Genomic DNA, 15,244 nt, shown 5'->3' on the forward strand with positions numbered 1-15,244 from the left:
GCACTGACTATATTCACCACGGCAGCATCCCTCCCTATGCTTATATAGATATAGCCCCTCTGTAAATGGTATATTCTCACTGTAATCAGCCTGTACTCCAGAGTTTTAGGTTTACTGTTCTGATATTGTACATTCTGTATGATGTCTATGTTGACTTGTGTCTGTATTCCACTTGGATATTGTCTATTGCTGGCTTCACCTTCTCACCGAGGCACATTGCATTGTGGGTATGTGTAAATGTAGTTGGGAGAATAAAGGTGACTCTGATACAGTGTAATATGACGTTGTGTGTACTACACCCAGTCATACAGCACAACAGAGGGAAAGAACAGGAGACATCCAGTATGGTGAATAGACTGAAACCATCTTTAATAGCATGTTGATATACTGCAGAACAGAAGTCAGGTAAAGAGGGATTCAAAGCCAACCGAGGGAGGTGATGGTTAAAACCTATGCCCAAATTCAACAAGTCCGTCCTCCTAAAACGTCCCCTTCCTCACTGTGTGACAATAGAACAACATAGGTGACAGAAAACCCCCAGAAGGGAAGAGTTTCACGCGTCACCCGAAACGACAGCAGTGCATTTTTAGCATCACAGAGCCCTTTCGTCTATATCCAAAGAAAAAGGTTAGTCATTTGAACTAACTTACAGTAGCATTCAATCAATTCCACTAAGCCTCATTTTTGCTGCTTGAGACTCCATTCCTGGGAGAAAGGTCACATTTTTGCCAACAAAGACAATGATAGGCTTCTCACATTCTGATGCATTGTGGGTGAATGGACAGAATAATGACATATTTATCCCCTGTGCTGCACTCTGTCAACTTCAGTCATGCACAACAAACTTGACTTTGAAGGGAAAGCATGTATCACAGTATCAATAGGCCTCCTATACATACAAAACCAATGTCATGCCTGGTTGAAGAATCACATTCACTCCACATGTTGAACTGACAACGACGAAAGGAACAGGAAACAGATCACCTTGTTCTTAGAGTGTGAAATGGATACAGACACAGCTCTCTGGTTTGCCATAGGCTGTTAAACCCTAAAGAGACAGTGTGCTTCCCAAATGGCACCCTATTCCTTTTCTAGTGCACTAATTTTGACCAGGGCCTATAGGTCAAAAGTAGGGGACTATGTAGGGAACAGTGCGCTATTTGGGACACTAACACAGTGAAGTATTTGAAATATGTAACCCTGTTTTAAACACCCTTCAGCAGTTAATATAACAGAGCCTTGTGTCTATTGAAACTGACACATTAAATAAAGAGACAAAAAGGGGAAGGATCTCAGCTGAAGAGATTTATGTGAGATCTCCTCTTGGTGAGCAGGAGTCACGATGCTGCGGTGGGCATGGGACAATCTCCACACACACACACACACACACACACACAGTCAACCTCTCAGCCCCCACAGCAGCGTGGTGCAATAGATTGTTTTTCCAGGAGCTCGCTCCTCACAGATGAAGTAGACTGAGATTGGAGATGAGATGGAGACCTCCACACAGCAGGTTGGTAATTATCTGAACTAGGGGCAGGGATGAGAGGAGGCCAGGAGGGCCAGCCGAATACATATTCCACACCGCCTGATGTAGCTCATGTTTTAAACATGGGCACATTCAGACCAGAGCAGTCGATGAACTATTTCAGATAAATTACATTTTGTTGACCTTAGCATTTACATGGATGGAGATAACTCAGTTGTCCTCTCCGACAACCCAATTTGATATTTAACAAACAAAGCTGAGCGAAAAGCGAGAGATTAAGATTATGCTTGTCCCCTTCAATACAGATGAGCAAATAACAGACAAAACACTTGAGTGCTGTTATGAGTGATGTGAATATTGGAGTACTAAGCTTTTAAAAAGTCAAATAAAAAGGCTATCTTGATACACAGAAGAAGCAGCATTGAGAAATTACAAGAGTCATGTTTATCCAGTGTATATGTTTAACATAATGAGTGTGTTGCACTCCAAAATACACTGGGAAATCATTTTGGTTGGATTGTATTGGCAGACAGATCTGCAGACTGGCAAAGGGCGAATAGTGGGAATTACCAGTCTTATTGGCTGTGATTAGGGCCTGGAGTTATTCCTGGTCCTAGTTATGCTCTCAGCATAACAGCACATGCATACAATAAATGTGCAATCTAAACCATTCCAGAACATTCCAGAACATTTACGTCAAGAATTCCTGAGCTGAATATAACAATGACGACAGCAAATAAAGAGCTTATTTCCTGGGCTGTTATTGGCTTTTGGTTTGGCAGTAAGCCTTCTGATTGGTTGCCTTGCCTTCATCCTTAGCTACAGTAACTGAACGGGGGATCTGTGGAGGATGACAGTGGAAGTGTGTTTCCTGATAATAGAAAAGAAAGAAAAACAACACCACAGAGAGTGACAAATAACACACCTCCTCAGATGAGAGAGAGAGAGAGAGAGAGAGAGAGAGAGAGAGAGAGAGAGAGACAGAGAGAGACGAGAGAGAGACAGAGAGGGAGACAGACAGGGAGAGAGAAAGACGAGAGAGAGACAGAGAGGGAGAGAGAGAGACAGAGAGACAGAGAGAGAGAGAGAGAGGGGAGATAGAGAGGGAGAGAGAGAGAGAGAGAGAGACAGCAGTCTCCCATTTCAATGAATACATCCACCACATTGCAAACAAGGAGACAGGTTGCACTTAAATATCGCTAGCTGTAATTATTTTTATATGTAGGATACTCCTCTTAAATATGGCTAGCTGTAATTATTTTTATATGTAGGGTACTCCTCTTAAATATCGCTAGCTGTAATTATTTTTATATGTAGGGTACTCCTCTTAAATATCGCTAGCTGTAATTATTTTTATATGTAGGGTACTCCTCTTAAATATGGCTAGCTGTAATTATTTTTATATGTAGGGTACTCCTCTTAAATATCGCTAGCTGTAATTATTTTTATATGTAGGGTACTCCTCTTAAATATGGCTAGCTGTAATTATTTTTATATGTAGGGTACTCCTCTTAAATATCGCTAGCTGTAATTATTTTTATATGTAGGGTACTCCTCTTAAATATCGCTAGCTGTAATTATTTTTATATGTAGGGTACTCCTCTTAAATATCGCTAGCTGTAATTATTTTTATATGTAGGGTACTCCTCGAGGTGAGTGGAGGAGATTCTGAGTTCTTCTAGTTTTCTTCTGGCCGAGTACAAAGTAGTCCGTTTGGTGGAGATTTCCGTCATTTTGGCACACACATTGTTCAGTCATTGTCAATCAAATGCACACACACACATAGTAGAGATGAGGTTAGGATATGAACGGTAAAAGTGAACAAAAGTCGTTCTTAGATTAAGTTCAATCTTGGAGTGAATCTCCAAGACATTCACATAGTCTGTGGAATCCATCTGAATCTAGTTGGTTGGTGCTGGATTTTGTACTACGTTCTTCCTTGTTAACTACTAAAGATCCATCCAGAAAACTAAAGAAACCAATGATATTATCTATATTTAAAGAGTTAAAACTGACAAAACTGTTATAGAAATTTGTTAAAACGACATAATATTTCAAAATACACATGGAATCAAGTAAAACTCGTCTTCTTTTTCACTTGGATTCTTCTCATGACGTTACTCCACACCTCTTTTTAAATCTTTACCTCCATTCATCTTTTGTCGTTATTTCCTTAAATATATGCATATAGATGTGTTATCTTTTTTATAGCTCTGTCTCTGTATGTATAGCATGTACATATGTTCTGTTAGTGACGTGGTCGGGGTGGGTGGGGTTGGGCTGAGGTTGGGAGTGAGGTGTGAGGTTGGGGTGAGTTCAGCTGGGTGAGAGGGGGGTCATTGGTTCATTGGTCTCTTATTTACAGCAGGCTTCGAGAGCCACTTGGGGTCCTCTGGAGGCTGAGGCGGGGGTCCGCCGGGGGGATGTACTGGTGGGGGTGGTTGTAGGGGGGAGGAGGAGGGGGTAAGGGGGGCTGGTGACCGTCCTTGCTCTCTGGCGACCTCACAGGAGTGGAGGCGGCCGATCGGATGACCTGGTGGTGGTGGGCATGGTGATGATGATGGGCGTGGGTGGGGGTGTGGCTGAGGAAGGCCTCCACGCGGCCATGGCCGCTGTTGTCCAGGACGATCACCTTGACAATCTGCTGGCACTGGATGAGTGTGTCGGGCCGAAGGTCGCCCATGCTGATTGGCTGGAGCTGCTGCAGGTGGTGGAGGGGGGTGCCGGCGGCTGACTGAAGCTGCGGCTGCTGCAAGAGCTCCCCCCGGTGGTTAAGAAGGGCTCCAACACTCTCGGGGCTCCGGGGCAAGCTCCCGCTGCTGCTGAGCTGGTACGTATGAAGCCTGTTGTGAATTGACACCTAGTTTAGAAAACAGCCAGAGACAGCATCAAATGTTATAAGACTGGCCTCCTTCTAGTGCTCCCTCAGCCCTCTTCTCTTTTTTTGGGTGACACCACATCACAACTGGCATGCGTGGGGTGGGGGGTGGGGGAAGAGAGGGGGAGGGTTGGAGGGCGAACGTGCGCCCCTTGGTGCTGGGGCGACCAGTTCAGACTGGGTGCTGGAAGCATTGCTGTAGAGGTGGGAGAGGTGGGGGGAGGCTGTGGATAGAGGGGGGTGTGAGGGTGTTTCGGTTGAGAGGAGAGGTGGGGGGAGGCTGTGGATAGAGGGGGGTGTGAGGGTGTTTCGGTTGAGAGGAGAGGTGGGGGGAGGCTGTGGATAGAGGGGGGGTGTGAGGGTTTCGGTTGAGAGGAGAGGTGGGGGGAGGCTGTGGATAGAGGGGGGGGTGTGAGGGTGTTTCGGTTGAGAGGAGAGGTGGGGGGAGGCTGTGGATAGAGGGGGGTGTGAGGGTGTTTCGGTTGAGAGGAGAGGTGGGGGGAGGCTGTGGATAGAGGGGGGGTGTGAGGGTGTTTCGGTTGAGAGGAGAGGTGGGGGGGAGGCTGTGGATAGAGGGGGGGTGTGAGGGTGTTTCGGTTGAGAGGAGAGGTGGGGGGAGGCTGTGGATAGAGGGGGGGGTGTGAGGGTGTTTCGGTTGAGAGGAGAGGTGGGGGAGGCTGTGGATAGAGGGGGTGTGAGGGTGTTTCGGTTGAGAGGAGAGGTGGGGGGAGGCTGTGGATAGAGGGGGGGTGTGAGGGTGTTTCGGTTGAGAGGAGAGGTGGGGGAGGCTGTGGATAGAGGGGGGGTGTGAGGGTGTTTCGGTTGAGAGGACAGGTGGGGGAGGCTGTGGATAGAGGGGGGGTGTGAGGGTGTTTCGGTTGAGAGGAGAGGTGGGGGGAGGCTGTGGATAGAGGGGGGTGTGAGGGTGTTTCGGTTGAGAGGAGAGGTGGGGGGAGGCTGTGGATAGAGGGGGGTGTGAGGGTGTTTCGGTTGAGAGGAGAGGTGGGGGGAGGCTGTGGATAGAGGGGGGTGTGAGGGTGTTTCGGGTTGAGAGGAGAGGTGGGGGAGGCTGTGGATAGAGGGGGGGGTGTGAGGGTGTTTCGGTTGAGAGGAGAGGTGGGGGGAGGCTGTGGATAGAGGGGGGGTGTGAGGGTGTTTCGGTTGAGAGGAGAGGTGGGGGGAGGCTGTGGATAGAGGGGGGGTGTGAGGGTGTTTCGGTTGAGAGGAGAGGTGGGGGGAGGCTGTGGATAAAGGGGGGGGGGTGTGAGGGTGTTTCGGTTGAGAGGAGAGGTGGGGGAGGCTGTGGATAGAGGGGGGGGTGTGAGGGTGTTTCGGTTGAGAGGAGAGGTGGGGGGAGGCTGTGGATAGAGGGGGGGTGTGAGGGTGTTTCGGTTGAGAGGAGAGGTGGGGGAGGCTGTGGATAGAGGGGGGGGTGTGAGGGTGTTTCGGTTGAGAGGAGAGGTGGGGGAGGCTGTGGATAGAGGGGGGGGTGTGAGGGTGTTTCGGTTGAGAGGAGAGGTGGGGGGAGGCTGTGGATAGAGGGGGGTGTGAGGGTGTTTCGGTTGAGAGGAGAGGTGGGGGGGCTGTGGATAGAGGGGGGGTGTGAGGGTGTTTCGGTTGAGAGGAGAGGTGGGGGGGGCTGTGGATAGAGGGGGGTGTGAGGGTGTTTCGGTTGAGAGGAGAGGTGGGGGAGGCTGTGGATAGAGGGGGGTGTGAGGGTGTTTCAGTTGAGAGGAGAGGTGGGGGGAGGCTGTGGATAGAGGGGGGATGTGAGGGTGTTTCGGTTGAGAGGAGAGGTGGGGGGAGGCTGTAGATAGAGGGGGGGTGTGAGGGTGTTTCGGTTGAGAGGAGAGGTGGGGGGGGCTGTGGATAGAGGGGGGTGTGAGGGTGTTTCGGTTGAGAGGAGAGGTGGGGGAGGCTGTGGATAGAGGGGGGTTTGTGAGGGTGTTTCGGTTGAGAGGAGAGGTGGGGGAGGCTGTGGATAGAGGGGGGATGTGAGGGTGTTTCGGGTTGAGAGGAGAGGTGGGGGGAGGCTGTGGATAGAGGGGGATGTGAGGGTGTTTCGGTTGAGAGGAGAGGTGGGGGGAGGCTGTGGATAGAGGGGGGATGTGAGGGTGTTTCGGGTTGAGAGGAGAGGTGGGGGAGGCTGTGGATAGAGGGGGGATGTGAGGGTGTTTCGGTTGAGAGGAGAGGTGGGGGGAGGCTGTGGATAGAGGGGGGTTTGTGAGGGTGTTTCGGTTGAGAGGAGAGGTGGGGGGAGGCTGTGGATAGAGGGGGGTGTGAAGGTGTTTCGGTTGAGAGGAGAGGTGGGGGAGGCTGTGGATAGAGGGGGTTGTGAGGGTGTTTCGGTTGAGAGGAGAGGTGGGGGGGAGGCTGTGGATAGAGGGGGGGATGTGAGGGTGTTTCGGTTGAGAGGAGAGGTGGGGGGAGGCTGTGGATAGAGGGGGGGTGTGAGGGTGTTTCGGTTGAGAGGAGAGGTGGGGGGAGGCTGTGGATAGAGGGGGGTGTGAGGGTGTTTCGGTTGAGAGGAGAGGTGGGGGAGGCTGTGGATAGAGGGGGATGTGAGGGTGTTTCGGTTGAGAGGAGAGGTGGGGGAGGCTGTGGATAGAGGGGGGTGTGAGGGTGTTTCGGTTGAGAGGAGAGGTGGGGGAGGCTGTGGATAGAGGGGGGGTGAGGGTGTTTCGGTTGAGAGGAGAGGTGGGGGAGGCTGTGGATAGAGGGGGGGGGTGAGGGTGTTTCGGTTGAGAGGAGAGGTGGGGGGAGGCTGTGGATAGAGGGGGATGTGAGGGTGTTTCGGTTGAGAGGAGAGGTGGGGGAGGCTGTGGATAGAGGGGGGTGTGAGGGTGTTTCGGTTGAGAGGAGAGGTGTGGGAGGCTGTGGATAGAGGGGGGTGTGAGGGTGTTTCGGTTGAGAGGAGAGGTGGGGGAGGCTGTGGATAGAGGGGGATGTGAGGGTGTTTCGGTTGAGAGGAGAGGTGGGGGAGGCTGTGGATAGAGGGGGGTGTGAGGGTGTTTCGGTTGAGAGGAGAGGTGGGGGAGGCTGTGGATAGAGGGGGGTGTGAGGGTGTTTCGGTTGAGAGGAGAGGTGGGGGAGGCTGTGGATAGAGGGGGGGGTGAGGGTGTTTCGGTTGAGAGGAGAGGTGGGGGGAGGCTGTGGATAGAGGGGGGGGTGAGGGTGTTTCGGTTGAGAGGAGAGGTGGGGGGAGGCTGTGGATAGAGGGGGATGTGAGGGTGTTTCGGTTGAGAGGAGAGGTGGGGGGAGGCTGTGGATAGAGGGGTGTGTGAGGGTGTTTCGGTTGAGAGGAGAGGTGTGGGTCAGTTGTTTCTTTGGGGGAGCCTGGTGGTTCTAAAGGAGTCAGAGGGCCCCCGTGCCTCCCTCTCAAACCACTGTGTAGCACTAAGGGTCACTGAACACTGGGGGTGAAGGAGAGAGGGAGAGGTGCTTTTAGACGGCCATTGAACATAGAAGGGGGGATTAGAACTGGAGACGAAGGTGAAACCAATAGGGGAGGGGATGAGACATCCACAGATATCACAGGCAACACTCATCAGAATGCATGCCTCTCATCATTTTACAACACATTTTAGCAGGCCTGGTCACTCACCAAGCCTGCTCTGTTCAGCAGGCCTGGTCATACCTTCAAAGATCCAGGAGGGTTTTGACATCCTACTTAAACATGACCTCCCATGAAGTTTCCTAAGAAACTCTAACTTTTTCGGTTAAAAACTAAAGCATTCTCACTGGGGGTTGTGTACATCCTACATAGTTTGGTGTTACAGGGAGGATTACTTTGTCTTCGATTCCTATTTAGTCCTATGACTACAAACAGTATTCCCATGTTTTGAAAACGTCCTTAAAAGCTACAGTAGCAAGTATGTTCAAGGCTTCGATGACATAACACATTTGTGCATGTTTCTCAACAAATGGACGTCTTAATTCACAATAAACACTATAATTCAATTCAGTCTCAAAGCGAACACTGCTTTGCTTGCAGGGTGAAAGGCCACTACTTGGCTAATCAGCTGTATGACTCCTCCCCAGCAGCACTCATGCAGCTTAGGTACCTTCCACAGTTCCCCTCATCTCCCCAAACATATGTGTCTTGGAACGAAGAGATATGTTGGGAAATGTCTAGTTGTCTACACACCCAGAATGAGCTGCGTTTCATTACAGAGCACTTGTAGGTGGATTCTCGGTGGAGTCTGTTAATCAGCCGCTGAACACATTTGCGGTGTAGCTCGTATGCAAATTAGATCTAAATCAGCCTCATTATGTATGCAGGCATGTGTAATTTCCACCAGGAAGTGCTTGTCATGGAGGAATATGTTCCCTTTCGTTATGGAAATGATTAAACACTTACAGTGCCTTCGGAAAGTATTCAGACCCCTTGACTTTTCCACATTTTGTTATATTACAACCTTATTCTAAAATGGATTATATAAAAAAAAAACTCCTCAGCAATCTACACATAATACCCCATAATGACAAAGCAAAAACAGGTTTTTGCTAATTTTTGCAAATGTATAAAACCTTAAAAACAGAAATACCTTATTTACATAAGTATACAGACCCTTTGCTGTGAGACTCGAAATTTAGCTCAGGTGCATCCTGTTTCCATTGATCATCCTTGAGATGTTTCTACAACTTGATTGGAGTACACCTGTGGTAAATTCAATTGATTGGACATAATTTGGAAAAGCACACACATTTTTATATAAGGCCCCACAGTTGACCGTAAATGTCTGAGCAAAATCCAAGCCATGAGGTTGAAGGAATTGTCCGTAGAGCTCCGAGACAGGATTGTGTTGAGGCACAGATCTGGGGAAGGGTACCAAAACATTTCTGCAGCATTGAAGGTCCCCAAGAACACAGTGGCCTCCATCATTCTTAAATGGAAGAAGTTTGGAACCACCAAGACTCTTCCTAGAGCTGACCGACCTACCAAAATGAGCAATCGGGGGAGAAAGGCCTTGGTCAGGGAGGTGACCAAAAACACGATGGTCACTCTCACAGAGCTCTAAAATTCCTTTGTGGAAACGGGAGAACCTTCCAGAAGGACAACCATCTCTGCAACACTCCACCAATCAGGTCTTTATGGTAGAGTGGCCAGACGGAAGCCACTCCTCAGTAAAAGGCACATGAAAGCCCGCTTGGAGTTCGCAAAAGGCACCTAAAGAATCTCAGACCATGAGAAACAAGGTTCTCTGGTCTGAGGAAACCAAGATTGAACTCTTTGGCCTGAATGCCAAGAGTCACGTCTGGAGGAAACCTGGCACTATCACTACGGTGAAGCATGGTGGTGGCAGAATCATGCTGCGGGGATGTTTTTCAGCGGCAGGGCCGGGGAGACTAGTCAGGATCGAGGCAAAGATGAACAGAGCAAAGTACAAAGAGATCCTTGATGAAAACCTTCTCCAGAGCTCTCAGGATCTCAGACTGTGGCAAAGGGTCGCCTTCCAACAGGACAACAACCCAAAGCAAACAGCCAAGACAACGCAAGAGTGGCTTCGGGAGTCTCTGAATGCCCTTGAGTGCAGCCAGAGCCTGGACTTAAACCTGATCGAATATCTCTGGAGAGACCTGAAAATAGCTGTGCAGCGATGCTCCCCATCCAACCTGACAGAGCTTGAGAGGATGTGCAGAGAAGAATTGGAGAAACTCCCCAAATACAGGTGTGCCAAGCTTATAGTGTCATACCCAAGAAGACTCGAGGCTGTAATCGCTGCCAAAGGTGCTTCAACAAAGTACTGAGTAAAGGGTCTGAATACTTAACGTATGTAAATGTGATATTTCAGTTTATTTTTTTATAAATTAGCAAACATTTCTAAAAAACATTTTTTTGCTTTTTCATTATGGGGTATTGTGTGTAGATTGAGGAGAAAACCCCCCGATTTAATAAATTTTAGAATAAGGCTGTAACTTAACTAAATGTGGAAAAAGTCAAAGGGTCTGAATACTTTCCAAAGGCACTGTATGATAGGAGCGACTAACACAGGAAGGGACTTTAGGTTGGTAGGCTAGGCTTTAGACCAGGGATCATCAACTAGATTCAACTGCGGGACTATTACTTATTGAGTGGATGGTCAGGTGGCCGGAAGATAATTACAAATAATTTATAGATTGCAAATTGACTGCAAGAAGCCCAAACAGATAATATTTGATTAGAAAATAATCATTTAAAACCTCGCTTACATTTATATACAGTACGATTACGTCTCTCTATTATGCGTGGGAATCAGGGCATAAAATGAACACTAGCCACTGGCCAAATGCAGGTAGATTTAGGTATTGTCGGGTAAGACCCCCTCCTGCTCGGGTGGCACTCGGCGGTCGTCGTCACCGGCCTATTAGCTGCCACTGATTCCCTTTTTGTTTTCCCCTGTTTGTGATTGTGTGCACCTGTTCTGAGTGGGGGTGATTAGCGGGGCTATTTATATTAGCTGGTCCGCCTTTTCTTTGTGCGGGATTGCGTTTATCTGTTGAATGCTTGTGTACACGCTGGTTGTATTTTTGCGCTAGTTTTGCGCCGACTGTGTAATTCCCCCTGTGTTTGGGGCACTTTGTTTTGTGTGCACTCTCATCACTGTTTGGGGTGGCTTGTGTTTTTCGCCATTTGGCCTATTAAAAGCCACTACCCTGTATTCGCTGCTTCCTGCGTTTGATTCCTCACCCACGACGCCTGAGCATTACACACTGTGAGTGAAGCACTGATAGATTCATTTTTGGAGGCGCAGATACAGGTCAGTAAAGTGAGACAGATTTTTTAATCTACTTGACACAGTGGCTGGTGGACCAAAAATAAATTTTAGGCCCTGGTGGGAATATTTGGGAACAGATTTCCCAAATTAAAATAACTTGGAGCTGATTTCCTGGTGTCTGTTGTTATGTTAGTCTTTTATGTCCAACAATGAAATGTTTTGCTCAGTAAACTTGGGGGGCCAAATAAAACCACTCTCGTGCCAACCTCGGCCCATGGGCCACCAGTTCGGGAGCCCTGCTTTAGATTATTATGCAAGCTTGGTAATGGAACTGTGACAAGAATGACTATTGGCAGGTCCATATTGATTTTTCATGTGGGTTTCGGCTCCGTATTGCCCTTAAGCTAGATGGATGACATGGGTGCCATTTCCATCGGGGCTTTTGATGTACATTTATTCATAATGTAATAAACTAGATGTCTTATCTTTTATCATCCGTCCTTAACGAACAATGAGTCACGCTCTGCCTTTGATTTCTCTCCCTCCTCCCTCCCTCCCTCCCTTTCTCTTTCGCCTTCTCTATCCATCTCTCCCCCTGTCACACATATTCAGCTTCCTTTTGAGCAAGCTGGACAAGGTGCAGATTGTGTCTTACAGGCTGTATATAGATCATGGGTACAACATGAATTTACCTATTGTCATGTGATTAATGACTGTGTAGCTTCAGATATCATTAATGGCACATAATTAATCAATGAAAAACCTTTCTCCATACATGCTACACTTTATCCAGACAGAATAGAATAGACCCATGGCAGAGCAGAGGTGGGCAAGGGCAAATGGAGCCCCCAGCGTATTGAGAGCTCACAGGGGGATGCGGCGGCGTTGGCCGCACCCTGGTTGTCTCCTGGAGACGGGGGCTATCAAACTGAAAAGGGGGTTGACGTTTCAGTGTGGGGAGGAGGTAAGAGACTGTAGGGGTAGAGCGAAGGGACATGATCTCTAAGACCGACACCTACTCTAGCCACCTTGGCCTCGGGAGGTACGACACACCTCCATCACTAATAATACAACTCCAAATCTGCATTTAACCCAGTCCTTTAACCCAGCAGATAATGTATGATTAATGTACTTAAAGATGATAATTTATCTGATACCGAAGTGGGCCCATTGACTGTTAGAACAAATAAAGCCTTGTTTCAATGGAGACCGAGCACACTGCCTCTTGTTAAACAGGCCCTGAATGTCACATTGACCGGGTGTGTTTGCCTCTGTGCACCAGTCCTCTAGCAGAGGGATACAAAAGGTCATGTAGCACCACCAAGTGGTAATTGCAAAGCCTTTGGGTACTGTAGTTCTGCTGATCATGTGGAATGTGGAATGCTACGTTTTCTCACAGAAACATACACACACAGCTGTATTGCGGTAGGTTATGTCAACTGAATAAGAGTTGAAACACCCTCTAGAATTATGGTAATTTACTATAGTAATTTACCATTTCTATTCTCTCATTCTCTCACTCACCTGAAAGCCCCAAGGGCCACCTCCAAACCTCTGGCTCAGGCTATACAGTTGAAGTCGGAAATGTATGTACACTTAGGTTGGGGTCATTAAAACTTGTTTTTCAACCACTCCACAAATTTCTTGTTAACAAACAATAGTTTTGGCAAGTCGGTTAGGACATCTACTTTGTGCATGACACAAGTCATTTTTCCAACAATTGTTTACAGACAGATTATTTCACTTATAATTCACTGTATCACAATTCCAGTGGGTCAGAAGTTTACATACACTAAGTTGACTATGCCTTTAATCAGCTTGGAAAATTCCAGAAAATGATGTCATGGCTTAAGAAGCTTCTAATTGACTCAAATGAAGGTGAAGGCCTACCTTCAAACTCAATGCCTCTTTGCTTGACTTCATGGGAAAATCAAAATAAATCAGCCATACCTCCTTGGGAGCAATTTCCAAACACTTGAAGGTACCGCGTTTATCTGTACAAACAATAGTACACAAGTATAAACATCATGGGACCACGCAGCCGTCATACCGCTCAGGAAGGAGACGCATTCTGTCTCCTAGAGATGAACGTACTTTGGTGCGAAAAGTGCAAATCAATCCCAGAACAGCAGCAAAGGACCTTGTGAAGATGCTGGAGGAAACGGGCACAAAAGTATCTATATCCAGAGTAAATCGAGTCCTATATCAACATAACCTGAAAGGCCGCTCAGCAAGGAAGAAGCCACTGCTCCAAAACCGCCATAAAAAAAGCCAGACTATGGTTTGCAACTGCACATAGGGACAAAGATCGTACTTATTGGGGAAATATCATCTGGTCTGATGAAATAAAAACAGAACTGTTTGGCCATAATGACCATCGTTACGTTTGGAGGAAAAAGGGGGAGGCTTGCAAGCCGAAGAACACCATCCCAACCTTGAAGCACGGGGGTGGCAGCATCATGTTGTGGGGGTGCTTTGCTGCAGGAGGGACTGGTGCACTTCACAAAATAGATGGCATCATGAGAAAGGACAATTATGTGGATATATTGAAACAACATCTCAAGACATCAGTCAGGAAGTTAAAGCTTGGTCGCAAATGGGTCTTCCAAATGGACAATGACCCCAAGCATACTTCCAAAGTTGTGGCAAAATGGCTTAAGGACAACAAAGTCAAGGTATTGGAGTGGCCATCACAAAGCCCTGACCTCAATCCCATAGAAAGTTTGTGGGCAGAATTGAAAGCGTGTGAGAGCAAGCAGGCCTACAAACCTGACTCCGTTACACCAGCTCTGTCAGGAGGAATTGCCCAAAATTCACCCAACTTAGTGTGGGAAGCTTGTGGAAGGCTACCCGAAACGTTTGACCCAAGTTAAACAATTTAAAGGCAATGCTACCAAATACTAATTGAGTGTATGTAAACTTCTGAACCACTGGGAATGTGAAGAAAGAAATAAAAGCTGAAATAAATAATTCTCTCAACTATTATTCTGACATTTCACATTCTTAAAATAAAGTGGTGATCCTAACTGACCTAAGACAGGGAATTTTTACTTGTGAAAAACTGAGTTTAAATGTATTTGGCTAAGGTGTATGTAAACTTCCGACTTCAACTGTATATAATGCAGTAACCACTTCCTATGTTTCTACCTACTACTATTACCTACCTACATCGAACAATTACTAAGGACATTTACAGTACCGGTCAAAAGTTTTAGAACACCTACTCATTCAAGGGTTTTTCTTTATTTTGACTATTTTCTACATTGTAGAATAATAGCGAAGACATCAAAACTATGAAATAACACATATGGAATCATATAGTAACCAAAAAAGTGTTAGAAAAATCTAAATATATTTTATATTTGAGATTCTTCAAAGTAGCCACCCTTTGCCTTGATGACAGCTTTGCACATTCTTGTCATTCTCACAACCAGCTTCATGAGGTAGTCACCTGGAATGCATATCAATTAACAGGTGTGCCTTGTTAAAAGTTAATTTGTGGAATTTATTTTCTTCTTAATGTGTTTGAGCCAATCAGTTGTGTTGTGACAAGGTAGGGGGGTATACAGAAGATAGCCCTATTTGATAAAAGACCAAGTCCATATTATGGAAAGAACAGCTCAAATAAGCAAAGAGAAACAACAGTTAAGACATGAAGAACTTTTAAAGTTTCTTCAAGTGCAGTCGCAAAAACCATCAAGCGCTATGATGAAACTGGCTCTCATGAGGACCGCCACAGGAAAGGAAGACCCAGAGTTACCTCTGCTGCAGAGGATAAGTTAATTAGAGTTATGAGCATCAGAAATTGCAGCCCATATAAATTCTTCAAGTAACAGACACATCTCAACATCAACTGTTCAGAGGAGACTGCGTGAATCAGTCCTTCATGGTCGAATTGATGCAAAGAAACCACTACTAATGGACACCAATAATAAGAAGAGACTTGCTTGGGCCAAGAAACAGAAGCAATGGACATTAGACCGGTGGAAATCTGTCCTTTGGTCTAATGAGTCCAAATTTGCGATTTTTGGTTCCAACCGCCATGTCTTTGTGAGACGCAGAGTAGATGAACGGATGATCTCTGAATGAGTGGTTCCCACCGTGAAGCATGGAGGAGGAGGTGTGATGGTGCTTTGCTGGTGACACTGTCTGTGATTTATTTAGAATTCAAGGCACACT

General features: G+C 47.1%; 1 protein-coding gene across 5 annotated transcripts in view; it reads right to left on the bottom strand.

The window, feature by feature from the left end:
- Nucleotides 1-348: 348 nt before the first annotated feature.
- The window catches only part of LOC106592487 (IQ motif and SEC7 domain-containing protein 3), a 294,872-nt gene continuing 279,976 nt past the window's right edge, over nt 349-15,244 (bottom strand). For 3 of the 5 annotated variants that reach the window (XM_045700042.1, XM_045700047.1, XM_045700045.1), the window contains one exon: nt 349-4,349. In XM_045700042.1, the coding sequence (XP_045555998.1) occupies nt 3,849-4,349 (501 nt within the window). In that variant the 3' untranslated portion in view covers nt 349-3,848. The remainder of the gene's footprint in view (nt 4,350-15,244) is intronic. The other 2 variants (XM_045700043.1, XM_045700044.1) reach the window with 2 other exon arrangements.

The sequence above is a fragment of the Salmo salar genome, chromosome ssa17 (genome assembly GCF_905237065.1).
Source record: "Salmo salar chromosome ssa17, Ssal_v3.1, whole genome shotgun sequence".
Classification (NCBI taxonomy): domain Eukaryota; kingdom Metazoa; phylum Chordata; class Actinopteri; order Salmoniformes; family Salmonidae; genus Salmo; species Salmo salar.